Genomic DNA, 25770 nt, shown 5'->3' on the forward strand with positions numbered 1-25770 from the left:
CCCAACTGACTTACTTAAAGAGAAGCATCTCTCTTTCACCATAATGGAAACAATTAATTAAATGAAGTACATTTCACATCACAGACAATTCCCACCCTACTGCCACCCACTTATTTTTTTCCATTAAATACAGGACTGTCTAAGCTAGAAAAAGCAAAGCGTTTATTTCTGCTCAACTATGCTCTTACATCCTGTAGCCAGGCTAGTGAATCCTAGCTCACTGTGACTTTTATACTTAAACCTGTTTGGTTTAAGATTTTTGAATCTGTTGCAGCTGTATTTTCTTTTTCTTATTTCTCTACCTTGTTTATCAAAGGTATTACAATCCCCCTGTGAGACCTCAGCACTCCAAACCAACCAATACAGGCTGGCTAACCACCTTCTGTATGAACAGGGGTGGTGTCTGTAGAACAGGAGACTCTCAAGGCCACTGTATGTCAAACTGATGTGTCAACACCAGCTTATATGTCATTGTTTACGCTCGTTCCTTCCACTTCGGTTCGGTATCCAGCAATTGATTCTGCTAAGTGCCTCTGGGCTCATACAAGCCAATTCACAGTTTGGAATCTTCTTTCACGTACAAATTAGTAGCTGTACATCTGCTGCTGCTGTTCTGTTGGAACCTGCTGCTGCCCTGTCTGTGGTTGTGCTGGTTGGGTTTGAGTCTGCAGGACATCTGTTTGAGGCACTGTTCTCCACGTCAAGGGATGCTGTTCTGATATCTGGCTCCCTAAGGGAGCAATGGAGTTCACCAAAGTTGTTAGGTTTATAAAGTGAGCCACTGACTGAGGGTTTGTTGCTTCAGGCTGCGACTGTATTTGGATATCATTTTGACGGTTGCCATGAAGCATGGCAGAACCAGTGACTGTATCAAATGTCACTGTGAGAATGGAATTGTCTAGTTGTAATTGGCGTTCAGGAGTCGCAAGATGGCCTACAGCCACAGGTTGTAGGTTTGTAAACTGAGTCCCCGCTGGAGTGGTAATGGGAGTGACGCTAATATTGGTCAGACCAACAGAGCTAGAAGGTGCTGTGACATTTGGATCGCCAAGGGTCACCACCACCTGAGGACAAAGACAATTGAAATTTTAAAAATTGCTTTAATTAGCAAATAATCAGGACAAAAGAATGAACTATGGGTGACACACAGCCTTGACTATATTTTTGCCCGTGGATGGCATAAAGGGAATTACTGTCTCATAAGGAAGAAGGAAGCTCAAAAATTAAAATAGAATAGAGTCAAAGCTATGTTATGCAAATAGGAGATTAATATGATTAAAGAAAATTTTTCCTTTGACCTTTATAAAATATCTATTATTGTTCCAGAGGGTTAGAAGTCTTTCTTGATCACTGTGCTTAATACATTTATTTATAAATTGTAGATTGAATGTGAATTTTCATGGGAACTGTGACCTATAAAGGCTGTTCACCATTGATGGAGATGTCATAAACAATCTATGTAGAATTATTGATTCAGTTTAGTACATTTCCTGTAAAAGGTAAGACTCGCAATAATATGAAAGAGTCTAGATAGTATTCCATGAACCTAATCAAGATCCACTACATAAAACTAAAAGCATCATTGTAGCAATAGAGGATACTATTAATTGTAATTTACCTCATCATTCCTTATAAATGGAAACCGGCAAATAAAGCAGCATAATTTCAAATAAAGCTGGAATTAAAGGGTAAGTGATGGGATGAACATTAGGTTTCACTGTCTTATCAAGAGCCCTGGGTCACTGGACCTAGAGGCTGGCAGATCTGTGTGGATAATACAGCTATGCAAAGGCAGGGGCAAGCCTGATTTCATAGCTAATAACTGCTTTGACTTTTGTAGAAGAAAATGTTGCTACGTATGAGATTCTGGAAGGATGGGGGCAAAGGTTTTCCCACCACCCTCCCCACAATGCCAGAGTCACTGGGATCAACAACAGGAAGCAAATCTGCCCCTCCCTAGTGGATGTTCACAAAATGCAGGCAATTATTTTCTCACACGGGAATGAATTTAGCTACTGAGAGGGAACTTGCATTCAGACACGGCATGACTTTTATGGATCCCTTGCTGTCCTCCATTCAGCATAATGATGGGCATTACACAAGTTCACATCAACAGCCCAAAGCAAGCTCCATACACTCGTTAGAATCTTTTAATAGTTCCAGCAGTCCGTTTTGAACTTATCATCTCTCCCAATCCCTTTGTAAATGGCACTTACCTGCTGAATGCTTTGCACAGCTGAATTGGTCTCATCCCCTACGTTTCCTGTGAATTCCACTTCTTTTTCTGTATATTCGCTGAAGGCAGAGTCCTCAGGCACTTGGACTTCCTCTTCTTCCCCTGGTTTATGCTTTCGTTTATGGCCACGTTTATGAGTCTTCATATGCTTGCCCTCTGGTAGCTCTCCCTGTTCCAGAGACAGATCTGGCTGCATGGACAGAGTTTTCAATAACATACGATATCACTGATCTGGTCAGCTTAGAGTTATTATGTCTCCATGTAAAAATATGCTGGCACTGTGAATTATTTATATCAGCAAAGGAACCACAAAGTGTACTTTCTTTTTTTCGTTTGCTGCCACAAAGTTGTTGAAGCATTACCTCATGATAAAGTCAATATATCCTGGAAAAAAATTAACTACGTTCAGAGCACAACAAACAAGAGGACAAGCCATGACTTTAGCAATGTCACATTGAACTCCACCTAGAAGTCAGTTTTCTGGAAGAACCCATCATGCCCATTGCTCCTAGGCGACCATGAGAAACAGCATTCTGTAGCAAAATATCCAAACTCTTTAGCTCGTATCTTTTTTGACTGTGTGTTGGTGACCTCTCTGGATTCAGCCAATAATTATTTCTGGTGCTTCTTCCACTTCCATGGCTTCTCTGCTACCTAATACAGATTTTGTTATAATGCTGGCTGTGGCAAAAATTTTGGCTGCAGTGGATTTAATGCAAGGGTGGAACCAGAGGATGGTATTAGAGTGATTTACGTTGTCCAAGACTGTTGGCTTACTGGACTATTGGAAATAAAGAAATGTTCAGGCTACAGTTCTTATGATGACCTGGGAGATGAACACATTGAATACTTTCACAAACATACTGATCTCATAAAGGACAGACTGAAATGATCTTCCAGGAAGTGGTGTGGTGTGAATGGATTATAATCCTTTGGGTATTGTAACTGACATATGCAAAGTGCGCCAGAAAAATTTTAAAAGATCTGATTGATCCTATGAGTTATGGATATGCTTTTACGTTGTTCAGCAGCTGTTCAATGGCAAAACTGCTTGCCATTGGTGGGCATTCTATATGGCACAAAAGCTATAAGCAATGCTTTTGATATTATAGGTTCAAAGGTATCTCTTCAATCACAAAAATGAGAAATACTTATTTTAATAAATATTTAATAAATTAATAAAAGAAATCCAGTTCTTATCCCTTTTTTACACTGTTAAAATGTCTAAAACATACAGGAGAAGGAACAGGATGTTGTATAAAAAAATCACATTTGACTCAGATCAATTTTACCTGTACAATCCCTATAGAAGAAGCGTCCACTGTTGTGGTCTCTGGGAGCTGTTCTAAGTCATCGATCCTAACTGAAAGCACCTAAAAATAAAATATATTAAGGAATTAATCATCTGAAGCAGGATTAATATGTATCACCATGTGAATGGATTTATTTTATATTCATTTGGTCATATCAGTACAACAGATTTAGGGCCATTAAATAACTTATGCCATATAAATCATATAGCATTTTTGAAAAAGGTGGCATATAAAGGGACTGACTAAATAAATGATTTACAATAGCTGATGTGACATAATAGCCAGAATGCCATGTGTGGTTATGAGAAAACAAAGTCGTACTTACCTGGCTGTAACTATTGTTCATCGAGTATCTTCTGTGAAGGCACACATGGGGACTGCACATGAGCAGGCCTGCCATCAAATAGGTCTTTATAGCTAAAAGCTCCCAGGGGGTGCTGCACGTCAGAGCCAGAAGCTTGTTCCTCTCCAGGGACCACATACTCCTGCACAGCAACACCCCCACTCTCAGTACCTCTAGCGCTGCCAAAGCAAGAGCATGCAGTGGGGCAGGAGGGAGGGTATGTGTGCCTACACAGAAGATACTCAATGAACAATAGTTACAGGTAGATGCAACTTTGTTTTCATCATCGATCTTCTGTGCAGTCCCACATGGGGATTCTAGCAAGCTACTTACCAGGAGGTGGGGCATGCTCTCCTTATTTGAACAGTGATTGAAGTACTTGCCTTGCCCACTTGAGCCTCTCGTCTCACCTGCAGGTCCATTGTTTAGTGATGCATGAATATGTCTGCCAACGACCAGGTGGCAGCTCTGCAGATCCCCGTCAACAGCACTCCATCCAGGAAAGCTGCTGAAGAAGCCTACTAGAACCCTAGTGGAATGGGCATGAATGTTTAAAGGACATGGTAACCTGGCCCGACAATAGCACTCTCTAATGGCCCTGACAATCCATCGGGACAGGGTCTGAGATGATGCTCTCCTACCTCTGCTAGTGTCAGAATCGGGCTCCGCTGATTGTCATGTTGACTAATGTCTTCATTTGTTTCAGTTGTTTCCGCCTTTGTAGTTTACTTTCACTTTTGGGCCACTTCGACCATTTGGTCTCATCTCTTTCTAGCCCTCTCTGCCATAAATTCCGAGGGATGGGAGGGGTAAGTGTGAATGCAATATATCTGTGTGTATGTGTTGTAAAAATTAGATTAGCTTGCTTGTAACAACTTTCCCATGAGAACGGCCTCAAGGTGTCTGGCCCGTTAGAGAGTCTCTCATCCTTGGAGAAAACATCTGTTGCTGAATGATAAACTTTGTAGTGCTATATAGTATGAAGGGGGGGGGAGCGAAAGAGGGGAGAGAATGAATGCCCACTGCATGACTATTACATTATGGGACACTGACCGTTTGCCTACAATACCTAACCCTTGATCTTTCATAAAAGACTATTAGACTTAGAGTGGATTAACTCAAGGGTCTGACAGTTAGGGCCACTAAAGCAGATAAAGAGGGCTCTTTCCCAGTGGAACTCCAGCGTTCTCTTGAGGTAAAATAATAGCATCCTTCTAATGTCTAAAGAATGCAATGAGTTCTCATTTTCAGAGCTCAGTAAAGGAAAGAACATGGGTAAAATTATATCCTAGGATAAATGGAACCTGGAAACTAACTTAGGGAGAAACCTAAGGCTAGGGCAAAGGACTACCCTCTCGGGGAAAAATATGTCTGCCAATGTCATGTCTGCCAAAAATATGTCTGCAAAAACAGAGGATCAATTTGAAGAGTACTCACTCTCCAGGCTGAAGTAACAGCCACTAAGAAACACACCTTCATAGAAAGCTCTGCCAAAGAACATGTAGCAAGGGGTTTAAAGGGCTTCAGCATAAACTGTGCTAACACAACTGATAGAGACCATTGGGGCACTAAAGGATTCCAGGGCAGGCAAAGATTACCTAGCCCTTTAAGAAACCTCTTGGATAAATGGTGGGAGATGACCCATCACACCTCAGTTTCCTTGAGACAGCAAGAGACAGCAGCCAGGTGAACTTTCTTTGATATCATATTTTTTATTGAGTATATCCAATCTACATACACACAAATCATTACCCATCATGTTGATCTGCTTTTTAACACCAGTAATAACCAAACAAAAAAAGAGAGAGAAAAACTCCTGAGGTTACTATTTCATCAACCTACTCCTTTTTAATCTCATTTAATTCCTCCTCTTTTCTTATGCCCCTATCTTATCCGTTTATTGGGTCCTCATACAACTTTCCCCAAAACTTATAATTAACCATGATACATTCCATAATCTTCAGTTCATTCCTATATCAGTTACTACTACTATCCATCTTCTTCTGTTCCTGATAAGAAAAGTTGAAAGGGTTTGCCTCCAATTATGGGCGCTATAGAGAAGATCTCTACAGCAGGAGGAACCCCCCCCTAAATTCGGAGGTCTTGGGAGGGGGGCACAGTCTTCACCTCCTTGCTATACCCTAATCTAACACTTAGTGCACTAATCTAACATTTAACACTTGTATAATATTCTGCTTAATCATATTAGGAATCCAAGTCTACTCTTATACTAATAAACCCAACTTTCAGTTATTTTTTCATAGTCACACTATAACCTAAATATCAATGCCAGACCACATTGTTCCCTTCAAATGCCTTCTTCCTTCAGTTTGATAACAGCTTCCACTAATTCCCCCCCCCATCTCATTATGTGCTGTGAATGTTTTATTATTTAAATTGACCACCAGTACAAAACCAGGTGGCCGAGCGCTAACCATCTGTAGGGAATCTCTTTTTCTCTCAATGTCTTTGCTGTTTCACATAGTCTTTGTCTTGCGATAAGCACTTCTGGAATAACATTAGCATACAAAAACACACGTATCTTCAAGGGCCAGTCCTTGTTTTTCTCATGCTATTTTAAAAGGTTTGTTTCTAGTCTGTAGTTCCTTGAACTCCACAATTATGTCTTGCGAAGCCTTCAGGGGCTCTTTTTGAGATGTTGATTTGGAAGGCCAAGGTGATTATCTTCCACCGATCGAAAGAGTCTGCAGGAGCCATTTGTTTAATTCCTCTTTAAGATTTCCTGTCACGCAGAAGTTTGAGAAAACTCCATGGAGTTTCACTTTTCTTTCTCTTAACCTGGTCTCCTGAAGAATGATTTTGTTCTTAGCCCACTTTTCAAATTTTTGTAACTCCGACAAATTATCAGCCGCTTTTCTGGCAATTTGAAATGCGGATTCTTTCTGTTAGTGCCTGTGTAATCGGAGCCTGGTAGCTTTGGTCTAACTTTCCTCCTGCTGCCGCCATTTCTTCCAGCAAAGAAATGTTCTGATTATTCCAAGTGAGCAAAGTCTTTCCTTGGCGGTTTATAAGGTGGGTTTTTTCCTCTGGTTCTTTCCATGCCTAGCATTGAAAGTTTTTACAAAATTACCTTGTTCGTTGAAGAGCAAAACGTTGTTTTCCACTGGGGATAGCAGGAGAGTGTGAGAGTTGCAGGAGAGGTGCAGCTGACCAGAAGGACAGCCACCATGCCCCCCCCCCCCCGCCCGGGACTTTCAAAGAGGAAAACACCAGACCCTTAGTCTTCAGGTGCAATAAATATTCAAACATTACCTGCAGTGGGGCACTACCTGGAGACATGTCCTTCCCATTACATTTGCCTCCACTTACACATATAGGATTTCCTAGTGTTAGGCTTGCATGACTGCAGGAGAACATCGTTAACCTCCTGCAAAAGTATCAGGTCTGAAGCTTCCATCAGGCTGAGGCATAGTGATGAAACACCTGGTTGATGCTGATTAAATCTGGTTGATTTGGCAGGGGGAGAAACTGGTCCTGGGAGATCTCTAGAAGGACCAGAAATCATTTTTTGTGAGGCCAAAAGGGTCCTACCAGCATCATGTTTGATTTCTCCTTTCTGGCTTTCTCTAAGACTCTGATAAGGAGCGGGAATGGAGGGAATGCATAAAAAAGGGCTTGCTGCCAATGCAGCTGAAACACATCCACTAGGGAACCAATGCCTACTCCTTCTCAGGATCAAAACTTTGCAGCCTTCTTTTTCTCTCTCATTGCAAATAGATCAATGTCTGGAACCGCCTAGAGGGTAAAAATCTGTTCCACGTAAGTGGTCTTTATGGACCATTCGTGACGGAGTGTGCCAACCCTGCTCAACCTGTTGGCTTCTGTGTTTAAACTCCCAGGGATGTGGATAGCTTGAATGGAAGCACTGAGCTTCAGTGCCATCTCTCATGCTAGAGTAGCCTCCTGACATAGACCTCTGGAACCTGTACCTCCTTGCTTGTTTAAATAAAACACTGTAACTGTATTGTCCATTTGGACAAGGATGGATCGGTTCTGAAGGATATCTGAAGAACAACTAAGGGCATACCAAATTGCTTGAGAGCCAGTTTGGTGTAGTGGTTAAGTGCGCGGACTCTAATCTGGGAGAACCAGGTTTGATTCCCCACTCCTCCACTTGCACCTGCTGGATGACCTTGGACAAGCCGTAGTTCTGGCACAGCTGTTCTTGAAAAGAGCAGTCTCTGTCAGAGCTCTCTCAGCCCCACCTACCTCACAGGTGTCTGTTGTGGGGAGGGGGAGGGGAAGGGAAAGGAGTTTGTAAACCACTCTGAGACTCCTTTGGGTAGTGAAGGGTGGGGTATAAATCCAATCTCTTCTTCTTCTCTAAAATATTAATGTGCAGCAGCTTCTCATCTTCTAAACAAGTACTCCAAGCAGACAATCCTTCACAGTGGGTGCCGCAACCGAAGAGTGAAGCGTCTGTTGTAAGGACAACCTCATGTTCAGGAACTTGTTCAGGTTCCACATAATATACTTGTTGACAAATTGGTAAAATGTGGTTTGGATCCTATGACTGTTAGGTGGATCTGTAACTGGTTGACAGATCACACCCAAAGAGTGCTTGTTAATGGTTCCTCATCCTCTTGGACAGGAGTGACAAGTGGAGTGCCTCAAGGATCTGTCCTGGGACCTGTTTTGTTCAACATCTTTATCAATGATTTGGATGAAGGAATAGAGGGAATGCTTATTAAATTTGCAGATGATACTAAATTGGGAGGGGTAGCAAATACAGTAGAAGACAGAGTCAGGATACAGGATGATCTTGACAGGCTGGAAAACTGGGCTAAAACAAATAAAATGAATTTCAATGGGGATAAATGTAATGTTCTGTATTTAGGTAGGAAAAATCAAATGCATAATTATAGGATGGGGGAGACTTGTCTTGGCAGTAGTATGTGCGAAAAGGATATAGGGATCTTAGTAGACAGCAGGTGCAAGTGGAGGAGTGGGGAATCAAACCTGGTTCTCCCAGATTAGAGTCCGCGCACTCAACCACTACACCAAACTGGCTCTCAAGCAATTTGGTATGCCCTTAGTTGTTCTTCAGATACACTGAACATGTGTCAACAGTGGGATGCGGTAGCTAAAAAGGCAAACACGATTTTGGGCTGTATCAACAGAAGTATAGTGTCCAGATCACGTGAAATGATGGTATCGCTCTGCTCTGCTCTGGTTAGACCTCACCTAGAGTATTGTGTTCAGTTTTGGGCACCACAATTTAAGAAAGATATAGACAAGCTGGAATGTGTCCAGAGGAGGGTAGCAAAGATAATGAGGGGTCTGGAGACCAAGTCCTATGAGGAACTGGGTGCGTTTAGCCTGGAGAGGAGATGACTGAGAGGTGATATGTTAACCATCTTCAAGTACTTGAAGGGCTGTCATTTAGAGGAAGGTACAGAGTTGTTTTCTGTTGCCCCAGAAGATCGGACCAGAACCAATCGGTTTAAATCAGAAGAGTTTTCGGCTAAACATTAAAAATAACTTCCTGACAGTCAGAGCAGTTCCTCAGTGGAAGAGGCTTCCTCAGGAGGTGGTGGGCTCTCCTTCTTTGGAAGTTTTCAAACAGAGGCTAGATGGTCATCTGGCCTCTTTGACTGAATCCTTATCAATTAGGGAAGCTAAAGCCTGGGCAAGACAAGAATTTTCCTGGTTGGATACTCGCAAAGGTGAAGTTCAAGGGGAAATAGACTTTAATCTGCCAAATCTAACTATGGACACAACCCACTCATTCGAAGTAATAGTCTCCCAGGCTGTACAAAAACTGAGCTAGCCTGTCCCTGAATTTGACAGGGGTTGACAGGGAACCTAGTCAAAAAGGTGGTTTTTGGAATGAGGTTGCCTTTTTGGAAGCAGGCGGTTGCTAGTTTGACCTAGGTTGTCTGAAACCCTTATGCCTTTGGTAACCCTGTTGTGGGGTAAATGGCTTAGGAGTAGGATACTGAGGCCCTGAGGAGCCAGAAAAGCAGTAGTCCCGTTGATACAGGTGCCAGGACTGTCTCACAAAGGACCTCTGCTTAAATTGGAATGTGGACAATTGTGACATTCCCAGGGACTTAGCTGTTTGCTTGTTTTTCTTTATCAGGGACAGAGTCTTGTACGTCTTGGCAGAGAAGACAGTGGAACCTTAGAAAGATAAGTCTTCAACTTTAAGCTTGGTCTCCATAGGTAACACCACTGATCTTAACCATGCGTGGCTTCTGAGCACAATGAAGTTTGCCATGACCCACACAGTGGAATCCACAGAATGCCATCCCGCATTTATCTGCTGCTTAGACAGTTTAAAGCCTCAGTATACAGAGCCTTAGCAGGGGGACGCACTTATCTTCTGGCAGGAGTTCCAGGAACAGTAGAGTTCTGTCCCATAAGAACTGCTGGTAGCCAGTCATAATGGCTTCATAGTTAGAGATTTTGAAACTTAAAGCTGCTGCGGAATATAGTTTCCAACCCAGAACACCCAGTTTTCTTTCCTCTCTATCTGTGGGAGTGAGGTGGTAGTCCTGGAAGCCTTTGGGCTGCATCTCCTCCATCCTCAAGGAAGACGGTGGAGGATGAATCATCAGGTAGTTAAATTGCTCTTTTTTGATCTTATAAAAATGTTGTACTCTTCTCGAGGTAGGCTGGAGTGATGTAGGCTTTTGCCACAGTTCCTGCATAAGGTCCTCAAGGCCCTCCAACACTGGGAATGCAATAATGCCGGGGTACTCTGAGTAGAGGTGAATCAGTATCATTTTTTGGTTTGTGCTCCAAGGTAATGACTTATGTCTTGAGGGACTGGGCCATGCGAATCATCTGTTCTCCAAACAATCAGAGATCTTCTGTGGGAGATGATGGAGACAGCTTGCCTACCCCCTTGTCTGGGCTTGGATATGATGTTGTGTCAGATCCATGAGATTCGACTGCTGCCTCTTCACCCCTCACTGCAGGTATAGGAGAATACAGCCTGTGCACAACTGTTGCTGAAGGTGGGCAAAATGACACCCAATGATGGTAATGATATAAACTCACATCCCTGGGACTTGCGAAGTTGTCACCCCATTTATCCATACATCCTGGAGACATCGTATATAGGTGTGAAGGCCACCACATAGGTGGTTGAGGCTGAGACCACATCACTGTGGCCATCTGTTCCAGATTAGACTCATTCAGAACCTGACCAGCTGGTAAGCCTGCACCCATATCCCCATACAAGATAAAAATGGGTGGGGATCTCAGACCCCGAGATGGAGTTCTGCAAGGTTGGAGTAGGCTTGGGAGTGCAGATGGTAGCACTTTGCTGGGAGGCCGATTTGCATTTCTCCTTGTCCTTGCCTTTAACCTCTTTGGCCGATGGTTCAAAAGAGGCACAATGAGGCAGAGGGAAGTGTGAGACATGGATCCAGGAAGTGGAGCCAAATGTGTTGTTCTGAAGACATGGAATTGGGCGCTTTGTCTGGGGCCGACTTGAATGAGGGCTCTGAGACTTTAAGGGCCTTCTCCCACAATGCTGCCTTAAGTTTTGACGCTCTATCCCCCCCGTGCTTTAGAGGTGATGCACTGTCAGGCCTTACATGTGGAGACACTGTGCCCTTCAGCCGAATGGATCAGAGAGAGGTTATGTTTGTTGGTTTGGGTCTATAGCTGGAGACTCCAGAAAACACAACCTTCTTCTTCAGCGGCAAAAGAGGAACTGAGGGTGAGGATGCTGCTGCATAGCAGCAGGTGGTCCCTGGGTGGGAACTAGCTTCTGGCTCTGGCGCGCAGCGCCCCCTGGAACCTTTTAGCTATAAAGACCTACCCGATGGCAGGCCTCCTCATGCGCAGTCCTCATGTGTGCCTGCATAGAAGATACTCGATGATATAACTGAGCTTCTAATTCCTTCTCATCCATGAAGCTCACTGTGGGGATCTGATCGAGTCTTGCACATCAACAAGCAAAGCTGCCTTATACCATCAGATCCCTGGTCTATGAAGATCATCAGTGTCTACTCTGATTGGCAGCATCTTGGTCTCAGAGGTCCTTCAACACATCCTTTTAACTGGAAAGCTGAGGATTGAACCTGACACCTTCTGCATGCAAAGCGGATACTGCACCACTGAGCCATAGCCAGTGTTCCCTCTGAGCTGAGTTAGTGTGAGCTAGCTCAGAGATTTTTAGCCTCCAGCTCACCCATTTTTGTCTTAGCTCAAGAAGGATGGCTCCAGAGCAAACTAAGTTATACAGTAGCCATGTTGCTTGCTCAGAACTTTAATGCCAGTAGCTCACAAAGCAGAATTTTTCCTCACAAGACTCCACAGCTTAGAGGGAACATTGGCCATAGCCCTCACCCAATACAGCCTACCTCACACAGTTGTTCGAGGCTAAAATGCTCCTCTAAGTTTCCTGGAATAAGTCAAGGAAACATATGTCAGACATGTAAGGAAACATGAGTATTAGTGGCCGAATAACAACCAGCTGCTCATAACAAGGCTTTAACTATTTAAGATTTTATATATGTTTATATTTTTCAAAATGGACAGCATTGCACAAGAGCAGCCATAATGCCACATGAGCAGAAACAAATATTGTATAATATTTTCCTCTGCAGCTGCTTACCATACAACATTTAATTACAACACAGGAAGGTTCAGATGTCAGTGCTGAATAAGCAGCTCTGGGGAGGAAGTAACATCTAAAGCAGAATATATATAGAACTATAAGCACTGTGACTCACCACTTCTAGGAAGCAGCGATTGTGTTCATGGATGCTAAATGTCACAAATTACTGCCCCCAAGTGGCTGCTTCCCCTATCTGGTTTTGTTACTTTGGACTTCTTTTGACATAGGACATTTCGACATGGGTTATCCGTAGGGTTGCCAGCTCTGGGTTGGGAAATACCTGGAGATTTAGGGGGTGGAGGAAAGAAAGGAGGGGAAACAAACTTAACCCCAAATTTTTTTTAATCAAGAAGCAAAAAGGTTAGTTACAAGCCAAGTATAGGGCCAAAAACAATATATGTAACCTAAGTAATATCAAAAATGCATGTATTTATTGTCAACGGGTTAAAAACATTTATGGGCCCAACTGTAGCCTCATTACAGAATAAAAATACTATATACACAAGTGGGAACTATTTTGACTCAATGCATTTTGGCCCTACTAATCCTTCCGCAGTGGTCAAGCAATATTTGTACATAAAGGCTCACGATATAATAGTAAAACAATTCACAAGTTGATGTAGAACCAAAAAAGGAGCTTTATAATAAAGATCAATTTACACAGGGCAGGAGAATGTTTATGAGGCCTCCTGGAGTCTAGCCTTGTGCCACAGTCAGATGCATGCGTGCTGAGTAAGGTTGCAATTGTATGCCTTCCAATTTTAGTCCAGAAAATACAGGTGCAAACAACTGATCAGAGCTCATTGTCTTACTATTGTATCGTATTAGTATTAGATCATTTTACTATTGTATTGTGAGCCCTTATGTACAAATATTGCTTGACCACTGAGAAAGTCCTATTAGTGCCAAAACGCATCAGGTTGAAATAGTTCCCACTTGTGTATATAGTATTTTTATTCTGTAATGAGGCTACAGTTGGGCCCATAAATGTTTTTACCCCTTTGACAGTAAACACGTGTATTTTTGATATTACTTGGGTTATATATATTGTTTTTAGTAATTGACCCTATACTTGGTTTGTAACTAACCTTTTTGGTTCTTGATTTAGGGGGTGGAGCCTGAAGAGGGCGGGGACTTCAATGGAATATAATGTCATATAGTCCACCTTCCAAAGTGGCCATTTTCTCCAGGTGAACTGATCTCTGTTGACTGGAGATCAGATGCAATCCCAGGAAAGCTCCTGCCACAACCTGCAGGTGGTAACCCTAGTTATCTGACCAGGATTAATGCTGTTGGAAAGTGTGTGTTCCCCCCCCCCTCCGCTTCCCCACAGCACCATGGTGCATACATGCATCTCCCAGGGTTTCCTTGGCTTTCCTCCAATTTTTCTCAAGCCTACTTTGCTCCAAAGTTTCTGGAGACGCTACAGTAAAGCAACTGGACTCAAACTTAGTTCTCACATCGGTTGTTAATGCCTTTGTTATCTGTATACCAATTTGCTGCTATTCACGGGTCTTATTTATTATTTAGATTTGTATACTGCCCTCCTCTGAATTCACAGAGCTCAGGGCAGTTGACGACGTAACTGCACAATTTAAAATCTAATTAAAATAGCTAAAGAGAAAAATAAAATAGCTAAAAATAACAACAGAATGGTGCCAGAATGGTCATACAATAGGTATTACTGTCCCACAATATGAGAAGAAAGCAGAGTAAGGGAGGGAGGGGGAGGGAGGGGGAATGCCAGATAAGATGGGGACTCGGTGCTGTCCTCAACCAAAAGCCTGGTGGAACATCTCTACCTTGCATGCCCTGTGGAACTGCATAAGGCCCCGCAGGGTGCGGATGTTGTTTGGCAGAGAGTTCCACCAGGTGAGAAACAGGACAGAGGTGGTTGAGGACAGCTGGATGTCTTTAGGGCTAGGGATCACCAGAGCGTAAAGCTCTTTGGGGGACATACCAGAGGTGGTCCTGCAGATACACAGGTCCCAGAATGCACATGGCCTTAAAGGTCAGTACCAAAACCTTGATTCCCAAATGTGTCACTCCAATCTTAGCTGTATTTATGGTTCAGTTACTTATGCATTTTGACTCTAATTAGCCCTTCCTGGCAACTAACTCCCCCACCTATGTGTAAAGTTTGAGGAAATCTGTTTCTGTATATCTGAAGGAGTGTGCATCTACACACGCTAAGTCTCTCAGTTCTTGCTTATACCCAGAATTGTGCTTTGTTGGTTTTGAAGGTGCCACTTGACTCAAACTTCATTCTCACATCTTTTTGTTAACTCTTGTATTTGTATTCTAATTTACAGCCATTCACAGATCTTAAAGGTTTCCTTGCTCGAAAGCCAGTCGAATCCGACTCTAGGGTTGCGGTGCTCATCTCCGTTTCAAAGCCGAAGAGCCAACGCTGTCCGAAGACGTTTCCATGGTCATGTGGCCGGCATGACTAAACACCAAGGCGCACGGAACGCTGTTACCTTCCCACTGAAGTGGTACCAATTTATCTACTTGCAATTTCTTGCTTTCAGATCTTACCAACTGCCTTAACCCAATCTCAGCTATAATGACCAGTTACTTATGCATCTTGACTTTTAACTATCCTTTCCTGGCAACTAATCCCATCCCTACCTCTCTCTACCTATATGTAATGGTTGAGGAAATTCTGTTTCACTGTATCTGAAGAATTGTGCTTGCACACAAAAGCTTATACCTTGGTCTTAAAGGTGCCACTGGACTCAAACTTTGTTCCATGGATACTGTGAGATGGATTCTCTTCAGAAGCATCATTGGAAAGATGTGAGGAACAGATTTAAGCAACCATCACAATGAATCAAAGTTGCAACTAACACTGGTGCATAAAAACAATATTCAGAACAAGAATAGATACAACTAATAAGTCTCACATGGAAGTCAGGAGAATCATCAAGTATTAAGATGTCAGCATACTCACCTCTGGATGTTTTCGCCTCATGTGACGGCTCATTGACGCTCTGGTAGAAACCTTCGTTCCACAGAGCTGACAACTCTGAGCTTCTACCTTATCGTGGGTCAGCTGGATGTGTTTTTGCAGCATGTAATCAGTGACATACTTTTTATCACACACTGAACATGTCCACTGCTTGCCCACTAGCAGACAATAAAACAAAAATCATTTTTAGCATTTTATTTCTATCATAGCAAACACTTTTTAGAATTATACAGTACAGAATCCAGAATTAGTTAAATTAACTTTAGAAACTGCTCATTTACCTGTGTGAATAAGTTTATGTGTCTCCATTGTGTTCCTTTCACTGAATGTTTTCCCACAGAGCTCACACATGAAATCTTTGATTCCTGCCAAACAGAAAATACATTATGATCAAAATGATAATCTGCATTGGCACAAGTGGGACATCTCCAGAAATCGGTGCAAGCTCTAATTCATGTAGGCCAATGAGTATGTGATAGGTGTAATAAGTTTTAAACTTGCACAACAGGTAACTCCCGAGTCTACTTTGGATCCTATCAAACAGACATATGCTGGAAATTACTGGTTGAAACACGGATTCTCAGGCATGTGGAGGCAATTGGATCGAGACCATAGTGTGTGTGGGAAAGTCATGTCCCTCATTGTTAGTTTTCCATCATGAAATAGCTCTGGGGAACTGCTGTGTGTCCCAGTGTGGAAAATTCCATCAGTACATAAAAGTTTCCCTAACAGGCAATGATGTGGATTTTCTGGATAAATCTGAAGTGAAAAATTTTCCATTCTAAATCTATAAATAAATAATTTAAATAATGTTAGCAAAAGAAACACTGGGTGTTTTATCCATGGTTCATATCCCTTGTTTAGGTCTTCTAACATGGCTGATTTGTAGCACAACAGCCCTGTCACGACTCAGGTGGGGTGTCACCTAACGCTTCTACCACTCTGGTTCCAGGTTCCCTTGAGAAGGCCCAGACCACCCTCTCAAGACCTTTAGACCTCCCTTTTGGCCGAATAATAGGGGTGAAGACCAGGCAGAGTGGACAGTGAAAATAGTTTATTTTATAGGAGGTCAAACAAACAAGGTGCAGAATTATAACAGTAAGTGGGTGAAAAGAAATCAAATGCCCTAACACATCTAAATATATACTGTCCCTAGCTCACTATTCCAAGTGGCACTAGACTACTCACCCTTCCCTCAGGATGAGGGTCTCTCCCCCACAGCAGCCTCTCCTGGCCCTGTTCCCTGGGAAGAACAGCTTTTCCTGCTGCTCCAGATCTTTTATTCCAAACCCTTCTCTTTTCCTATTGGTCAATTTTGGCTCCAAAACCTCTCAGGGGCTTCTGGGAGTTGTAGGCCCAGCCTCACCTACTGCTAGCGAGGCTCCCTAGGCCTAGTAGGCCTCTGGTGGCACAGCCCAGATCATGACAAGCCCTTACACAGCCATAGATAAAAAAGACTATATTTACAAATGTGAGGCAGAAATTTTTCCACAGAAAAATATACCATTGGTACATGTTTCACTCTACACAACTGCTAACAGGGCAAACAATAGCTCCCCAAGGTCCTTTCAGGTCAGGAAAACAGCATGAGGGAAGGCCTAAACCATGGGTGTCAAATATACAGCCTGGGGGCCAGAACTGGCCTGTCCAGGGCTCTTATCCAGCACGCAGGCAAATGGTGTGAGGGAGGGAAGGCAGGAGGCTATTGCCGGGGGAGCAGGAGCAGGTGGTGAGGTGTGTGTGTGATTAAAGCTGTCAAGAAATAGAAAGGAAATGGCTAGGAGGAGGGGCTAAGAGGCTAAGGTAAACTAGTGTGTGTGGGGGGAATGGCAGTAAAGGCAGAGAAAGAGGAGGCATGGTGTTTTCCCTGTCCTCCTCCTCCAACCACAGCTCACCAAGGATTGGCGAAGCCACTACATGGGGGGAGGGGAAATGGAGCTGAGTGGCTGAAGCTGCCACTGCTGCACCAACTAGCTTCACTTTTGTTTCAAATGGTGACTTTGAGGGGGGTTGGCAAGAATGAGCATTTGGGGTGGCTGTTCACCAACAAAGGGATTAGGACAGTGGGGAAGAGAGAAGGAGGGCTGGTGCATGGATTGGGAGGCAACTGGGATGCCTTGAGCGTGCCACTCTGAGGGCAAAGAGAGATGAGAACTGGGAGAGCCAGTTTCAGGCCCTCCTGCTCCTGAGCCAAGACCCTGTTGTCCAGGTCACCTGGGGCCAGTCATTCATCCTGGCCCATCTCACAGGGTTGTTGTTGGTGGGGATGGGGCAGTGGAGAGGGAAGTTCGGTGTGCCTCTCAAGATCCTCTGAGGTAGGATGGGGGTAGGAAACAAAGAGTGAGAGCCGGATCACAGCCATGCTCAGTTGCTGAGGCTGGGCGTTTTGGGATGTGTGTTGAAAACTACCTTATTTACTTGCAAGGAAGATGACTCATCTCCTAAAAGTGCTATATATACAAAAAGTAACTGTATGGAAATGTTAAGAAACACCCCCCCCCCCATTATGATATCCCTTGGGGGGGGAACCCTAGTCTTATTGGGGCTTCTGTGGGTTCCTCAGTAAATCAACTGCTTTCACTGCTAAGAATTAGTTGGTTTTGTTTGTATTCTGAGTAAAAAATAACATAAATTTGGTTTGCCTGTGTCTTTTATAAAGTTTATATCTCCTGTACCTGGCGTTACCTTTTATGGCACACATGGCCCAGCCTGACAAAGTCACATTTATGTCAGATCTGGCCCTCATAACAAATGAGTTTAACACCTCTGGCCTAAACCCTCTCTCCACACACCATGATTCCAATTCATACTGGCTGAGAATCACAACTAAGAAAGTAAGTTTCAAACTCTCAGCATACATCTCATTGACAGGACCCAGGGCAGGCCCAGGAACAGCATATTGTTTTAGACCCTCATCCCTCATGAAACAAAGGACCTCATAACACCAGAATTGTACAATTCACTAGCAAAGACTACACAGATGCACTTCTTCTTAGGTCAAAGCATCTCATTGCTTTTATTAGTACTGACAGTTCTTCACATTCACAGTTTACACGATTCAAAATATGAATATCTTCCTTTATCTTCCTGTCTTTATCAGCTACTCCAATCATGCTAGTAGTTCTTTATTAGCAGAGTCAACCTCTATAGATCTATTCATAATTCAAATTACATGTATTTGTCTGTCATACTTCCTCCATAATAACTTGGGAATTCCATAAAGAAGACACAGCTGGTGCCATATAAAATTGCTGGCAAGTAAAATATAGCCAAGTCAGTTACTACGTACAACACTATGCACATCTTCCAGAAAGTTGAACTCAGTTTTACTTTCTTAGGAAACATGCATAAGACAAGGATCTATGAAGTAACTAATGTCACTGTACAGTGACTGCAGAATGACTGTACTGTACAATGATGTCAGCGAAGAGAATAGCAGAACACTCCCCAATGGACTTCCTGGCAATTTAGTTTGCTTTATTAAATGGCTTCTGTCAACAGGCTCACCTGTGTGCCTTTTGTAGTGCTTCAGCATGTTGACTTTCTGTGCAAATTTCCGATGGCACTCCATGCATTCATACTCTTTTATCCCTTTGTGTAATTTCATGTGATGGCGCAACGCATGTTTTGTTTTCATGCCTGTACAGAACAAAGCTTAAACTGAAGCTTGAAGGAGAAGCTCTTTCACCACTCTTCCCCTAAGCAACACTCAAGTGAAAAGACTCTGCATGAGAAAGTTTTAAGTCAATGGCCACCTCCTGGAGAAAGGTACAAAATGCCTCTTCAAACTGGACTGAAACTACCTTTGTGCTACAGCTTGTTTTAGAAAACATTCCACATAAAACCTTCAAGAAACCCATGAAAAAGGACAATGGAAGATTGCTGTTTTGAAATCGGTCTTTCAGAAATGAATTATAATGTTGAGCGTATTCTATGTCAAGTTTCTTTAACTCAACTGCTGCAGCATTTGAAAAGTCAGCCTAGGATCTAGGAGATGCTGGAAGAGCTGCAACAGGATTTTCTGAGCATTTTAAACTGATAAATAACAGCTGAGAGCCTCACCACCGCCACCCTTCCAAGTGGCTGCAACACTGGGGGAGGTGAATTAATCTTTTATTCTAACATGAATTATATGGGGATACTGTTTGCCAAATTGAGGGAAAACATACAGACAACCAGGGGGGATCTACTTGAGGCCATGAAATCAGTGCAGGTGTGAGGAAGTTTACCTGTCAAGGCTGACCCTGCCTTGGTGCGGTAAAGCAATCAAAATTAGGCTCTGCTTAGTTCAGGTCACTCCCCAGAACTCACAGAAAATGAAGCCCCCCCCCCCAGAAGAAAGTCACGAAAACTTCTTAAAAACAAAACATACTGTTCAGTCCTTAATGTACAGGAAAATAACAAAACTGACTGTCTACGTACTTATTCTGAATAGCAGCAACACTGGTTTTTCAAGCTAAAGCATAATGTCCCAGAGCACACAGAGTATCTTCAGGCAGAAAGGGTCAGTAGGTACTAGGGTTGTCAACCTCCAGGTGGGACCTGGGGATTTCCCAGAATTATGACTAGGAGTAAGGCCCGTTGTGGGAAGAAATATAACGAGCTCTAGAAAGAGGCTACAGGTGAGTGTCCTGGCTGTGGCTGGTGGGGCAGCGGAGGGAAGGGGAAAATAGAGGGAGGTGAGCCATGCTTATTTCCTTCTGCTTAGCTATAAAGCAGGGCTGTCTCAAGCCCTAAGTGGGTAGTATGGGAGGAGAGCCACATGGTAACAGGTATGGTTCCCTCCACCCCTGTCTTATGTTGATTTGGGGCTATGCAGTGGCAGCTAATGTACAGAAGCATCTCCTCCTATGCCATGTTTTCTGGGTTTCAAGGTTCTGGAAAGCGGTTCTGTAGCCAGTTACAGGAAATACCTGTACATTTGAGGGGTAGAGCCTGGGGAGGGCAGCTTTTGGGGAGGGGAAGGACCTCAGTAGGGTATAATGTCATAGAGTCACCTGTCCAAAGCAGCCAAAGCAGCCATTGTCTCCAGGAGAACTGATCTTGGTAATCTGGAAATCAGTTGTAATAGCTAGAGATCTCCAGGTGCCACCTGGAGGTTGGCAATTCTTAGGGGAGGGCCAGGTTTGTTGAAGGACTTCAGTGAAGTATACTGCCATAGAGCTCACCCTCCATGGGGATGGATCTCTATAGTGTGGAGATCAATTGTAAGTCAGGGAGATGTCCAGGCCTTTCTTTTCTCCCCTGTTCCCTGCTTCCCTTGCTTCCCAAGGTGCAATGCGTCAAAAATGGGGGTATATGAATGGAGCAGCTGGTGGGACGTGCCAATAGGTGCCAAGGCAGTTTCCCCAGTGGCCAACAGTAGAGTAGGTGAGTTGTTGCCAGCATAGCTTGGCTTTTATATATTAATAGGAATAGGGCCCATTGTGGAAATAAATACAACGAGCTCTAGAAAGAGGCTCTGGGTGGGTGCCCTGGCCTTGCGGGCACTCAGTGTCCATTTGGTGTGGCGACCTCAGCAGGGTATAATGACACAGAGTCCACCATTTTCTCCAGGGGAACTGATCTCTGCCATCTGGAGAGCAGTTGTAATTCAGAGGGTTCTCCAGCCTTCACCTGGAGATTGGTAACAATGGTTCCCCAGGAGGAAAAGTACAGTCTTTCTCCGCAGTGGGGACCAAAGCAGCTTACATCATTCTCCTCTCCCCCTTTTAATCTGCACCACAACCCTGTGAGGTAGGTTAGCTGAAAATTTGTGACTGGTCCAAAGTCACCCACTCAGCTTCCACAGCAAGAACCTGGGTCTGGCAGACCCTGCTCTGAAGTGCTAACTGCTATGCCACACTGACTACCCAAGGGGGCTGCTGCTGGTGAACAGGAGCAAGCAGCCAGGCCTCATAAAGTCATGGCAGTCAGGTGTCATGAAGTTACTCAGAGGGTGCTGCCAGACCTATGGTAGCCAACCTCCAGGTGGAGCCTGATGATCACCTGGTATCATTACTGAGCTCCAGAAAACATATATCTCTCTCCCCCTGGATAAAATAACTGCTTTGGAGGGTGGACTCTATGGGATTCTATTCACCTGAGGACTCTCCCCTCCCCAAACACTGCCTTCTGTTGACTCCACCACAAAATCTCCAGGAATTTCCCAACCTGGAGTTGTCAACCCTAGTCAGGACTGGCCCCAATGAGTTCCCCACAAAGGCCAAAGTAGGCCTAGAAAGGGTCTCCCCCCCACCTTTTTGCTGACAGAACCAAGCTTGGTTGCCTAGCAACAGCTTTTGTTGTTGTTCAGTCGCACAGTCGAGTCCGACTCTTCGCGACCCCATGGACCTTCCACAGCAAGAACCTGGGTCTGGCAGACCCTGCTCTGAAGTGCTAACTGCTATGCCACACTGACTACCCAAGGGGGCTGCTGCTGGTGAACAGGAGCAAGCAGCCAAGCCTCATAAAGTCATGGCAGTCAGGTGTCATGAAGTTACTCAGAGGGTGCTGCCAGACCTATGGTAGCCAACCTCCAGGTGGAGCCTGATGATCACCTGGTATCATTACTGAGCTCCAGAAAACATATATCTCTCTCCCCCTGGATAAAATAACTGCTTTGGAGGGTGGACTCTATGGGATTCTATTCACCTGAGGACTCTCCCCTCCCCAAACACTGCCTTCTGTTGACTCCACCACAAAATCTCCAGGAATTTCCCAACCTGGAGTTGTCAACCCTAGTCAGGACTGGCCCCAATGAGTTCCCCACAAAGGCCAAAGTAGGCCTAGAAAGGGTCTCCCCCCCACCTTTTTGCTGACAGAACCAAGCTTGGTTGCCTAGCAACAGCTTTTGTTGTTGTTCAGTCGCACAGTCGAGTCCGACTCTTCGCGACCCCATGGACCAGCTCCCGCCAGGCCCTCCTGTCTTCCGCTGTCCTCTGAAGTTGGCTCAATTTCATGTTCGTTGTATCGATGACACTGTCTAACCATCTCATCCTTTGCCGTCCCCGTCTTCTTTGACCTTCAATCTTTCCCAGCATCAGGGTCTTCTCCAGTGAGTGCTCCCTTCTCATTTGGTGGCCAAAGTATTTGAGCTTCAGTTTCATTATCTGGCCTTCCAGGGAACAGTCAGGGTTGATTTCTTTGAGGATTGACTGATTTGTTCTTCTTGCAGTCCAAGGGACTCTCAAGAGTCTTCTCCAGCACCATAGTTCAAAAGCTACTGAGGGGGAAATTAGCCCAACAGCAGGAGAAGAAGGGAAAGATTTGGTAGCTGCTGGCTCACCTTAGTAGCCAGCCAGCAGGAGAAGCAGCAGCAGTAGAAGCCTCTTCTTGAACAGGAATAGTCATTTCAGTAACCAGCCAGACACAGAAGCATTTTCATCAGGAGAGACAGCCGTTTTGGCAGTTTATTCTGACAGGGAACAGTGGCTGGGGTAGCAGTGGGTGGGGAAGAGGAGCAGACCCAGCCCCCAGCCAATTTCACGCAACTACTCTTGAGTAGTGGTTGATGGGCCAATGGCTGATGGAACACACAGCACAGCCAATGGAAGAGCCAGAAAGTGCCAATGCATTAGGGCTTTTATATATATATATATATAAGATCCCCAGACTACAGGGATCAAGTCCCCTGGAGAAAATGGCTCACTGGAAGGTGGACTCTATGGCATTGTACCCTGTTGTGGTCCCTCCACAAACCCGACTCTCCACAGGTTCCGTCCCTAAATCTCCAGGAATTTCACAACCCAGCCCTAACCAATGAGGGCTGTCTCCCAAACTTTCTGAATAAGAGTGAATTCCTACCCAACACCAGAATCACAGCTGAACCATGTGAACTAGCTACCAGGCCTTCAAAATAACCTTGACAAGTAACTGTCAGTTTGAGGTGGGGTTTGCTAACTCTGTAGAGCAGTCAGAGTGCAATGAGATGAGAATCTGGGTGGAATTTTCCTCTAACAAATTAATCAATTAAAATACCCGGAACTAGGATTCACTGAAATCAAGGGTACGTCCTTTCAAATTAAGACCCACAATTAATTCTGTCGGGAGCTATAAAACTGGTAATAGATACTAGGGGTGTGCAAAAAAACAACAACCCGGTATTTTTTGGGTTTGGGTATATTGAACCTGAAAAAGATCAGTATTTCCTCATATTCCTGAATCCCAATACTGGTACAGTATTTGGATTCAGTAAATATTCGGGTTTCATGAATTTTTTCGGATCTAATGGACCCAAGAAGAAAAACATGAGATTAGCTGGAGCAGCGGGAACTGAGAGCTCTGCACCGCCCTAGACAATCCTGAGCTGGCTCCTCTTTGCAGCCTGGTTTACACTGAGCTGCAAAGAGGAGCCAGCCCCAGCCAGGGCGGCACAGAGCTGTCAGCTCCCACCATCCCCTCCAATCCTGGGCTGGCTCCTCTTTGCAGATTGGTATAAAGTGAGTTGCATAGAGGAGCCAGCCCCCGCTGAGGGTTCTCCCCACAGGCTCTGCTGGGCAGCCTGGTTTAAACCTGACTGCCCAAAAGGGTCACCCGCATCCTCCAATGTTTCCAATGGAGGGGAGAGGAAAGGCATTTAAAGGGATCACAGTCCCTTTAAATGCTTTTTGCAAGCCGCAAGTGAACTCTGAAAGCATTTAAAGGGCTTACAGCCAGTTTAAATGCCTTCTCAAAGTGGCGAGTTCACCCAGACACCCTTTACTTTCAGCTATCTGGAAGTTCTGAAAAATACCAAATATTTTTGGGATTTTTCAGGTCAGCCATTTTTGGTTTTCTGGTGGGATGGTTGTCTTTTTTTAACTGGTTGGCCATTTTTAGATAGCTGAGTAAATACTGGGCACTATATCCAGCTGAAAAAATATCCGGAAAATACCAATAATATATTTTCCCGATATTTTTTAGCTTGGTAGCTCTTCAGGACAGTGTTTGCAACTAAATAACACTGAGATAAAAAGTAACAGTAACTAATGCAGTGCACAAGAAGAGTTTTGCTACAGCTATGTTTTGCTACAGCTACATACCACCAGTTCCCCTATCAAATAACCTGAGTCCCACTATGATAGAAACATCCTTCCCCTCATTTTTCTTAGAAGGACAGTAATATGTTTTTGGCATTCTGTTATTACTACAAGTGTGCCAAAGGGTCACAGATGGATAATCCATGACAGGTAGAGCTGGCAGGAGACAACATGTCACACTTGTAGGTGGACACAAAGGAGAGTGAATTCTTAGTAACTGTTATGAAAGCCCTGCATCCCACCTAACTACTTCTGCATCCAATCAGTAGTATGCCTACTACCAGTTGCGAATCACTCCCTAGGGCTGCCAATTCCCCCCGCGGGGCGGAATTCCCCCCGCTTTGGATCCCCGATATCCGCTCCCGCGGAATCGGGGCCCGGGGGAAACCCCACCCCCGCATGCACGTCGCTTCCCTGTGACGTCATCACGCTGGGGCGGGGCATAGCCATTTGAGGGGAAAACATAGACGACCCAAAGTCCCCCGCCGGGACAGGTAAGCACATTTGGCAACCCTATCACTCCCCTACAGGACAGTGTTGGTGCATCATGAATTATCATCAGTAGGGATATTTCAGGTATGGGTATAACATCCCTGATTTACTTTTTCTGAAGCATATGCATGGTAGGTAAAAAAAAAGAAGCTATCAGCATTATGGCACCATACCATTTAGTCATGTATATGAGACTTCAGAAGTTAAAATGTGCTCTGCTGCAGAGCTATGCTGATGTAAAATTATATAGGAATATCTCCAGTATACTATCAATGTTAGAAAAATTATTCCAAATCATTTATAGAGAACTTCCCTATTTATTAATGAAGAGTCAAAATTTAACAGTAGTAATTTTATGCCGAATCACAGATATTTAGAGATACGAAAAGATATCCATACCTTTGCCACATTCTGCACACAGGTATTCTCGGATATTATCATGGACTCTCATATGTTCTTTTAACATATCCTTCCTTGCAAATGACTTACCACACTGCTCACAGGCATGACTTTTCACACCTTTTAAAAACAAAGAAAAGAGATTGCTATATAAACAAAATACCCAAGGAAAAAACAGAAATTTTATGTGCAAGTATATACAAAGTACCCCTTTTAACGTCTTTTATAAAGCAGTAAACACTCTTGGAAGACAAAGAATTTTAAAAGGACCTGTAGAATGACAGAGGAAGCAGAGAAGAACAGAGAAAGCTATAACAAAAATTCCTCAAAGAACTGACAAAAAATGAGCAAAAAGGAGAAAAATTGCAAGAGATAGGTGGAAAAAAGAAGAAAAAGAAATTGGATTTATACCCCGCCCTTC

The 25770-nt window shown here is 43.9% G+C and overlaps 1 protein-coding gene across 1 annotated transcript in view; it reads right to left on the reverse strand.

Annotated features, from left to right (window-relative positions):
* Nucleotides 1-275: 275 nt before the first annotated feature.
* PRDM15 (PR domain containing 15) overlaps nt 276-25770 on the reverse strand; it is a 60623-nt gene continuing 35128 nt past the window's right edge. Inside the window, exons 17-23 of the mRNA XM_015413768.1 lie at nt 25350-25469; nt 18967-19098; nt 15741-15824; nt 15442-15617; nt 3529-3609; nt 2217-2426; nt 276-1064 (exon numbers count right to left, since the gene is read on the reverse strand). Coding sequence (XP_015269254.1) covers nt 585-1064; nt 2217-2426; nt 3529-3609; nt 15442-15617; nt 15741-15824; nt 18967-19098; nt 25350-25469 — 1283 coding nt within the window. The 3' untranslated portion in view covers nt 276-584. The remainder of the gene's footprint in view (nt 1065-2216; nt 2427-3528; nt 3610-15441; nt 15618-15740; nt 15825-18966; nt 19099-25349; nt 25470-25770) is intronic.

Source organism: Gekko japonicus, unplaced genomic scaffold, assembly GCF_001447785.1.
Source record: "Gekko japonicus isolate JY-2015 unplaced genomic scaffold, Gekko_japonicus_V1.1 scaffold803, whole genome shotgun sequence".
In the NCBI taxonomy this organism is placed as follows: Eukaryota; Metazoa; Chordata; class Lepidosauria; order Squamata; family Gekkonidae; genus Gekko; species Gekko japonicus.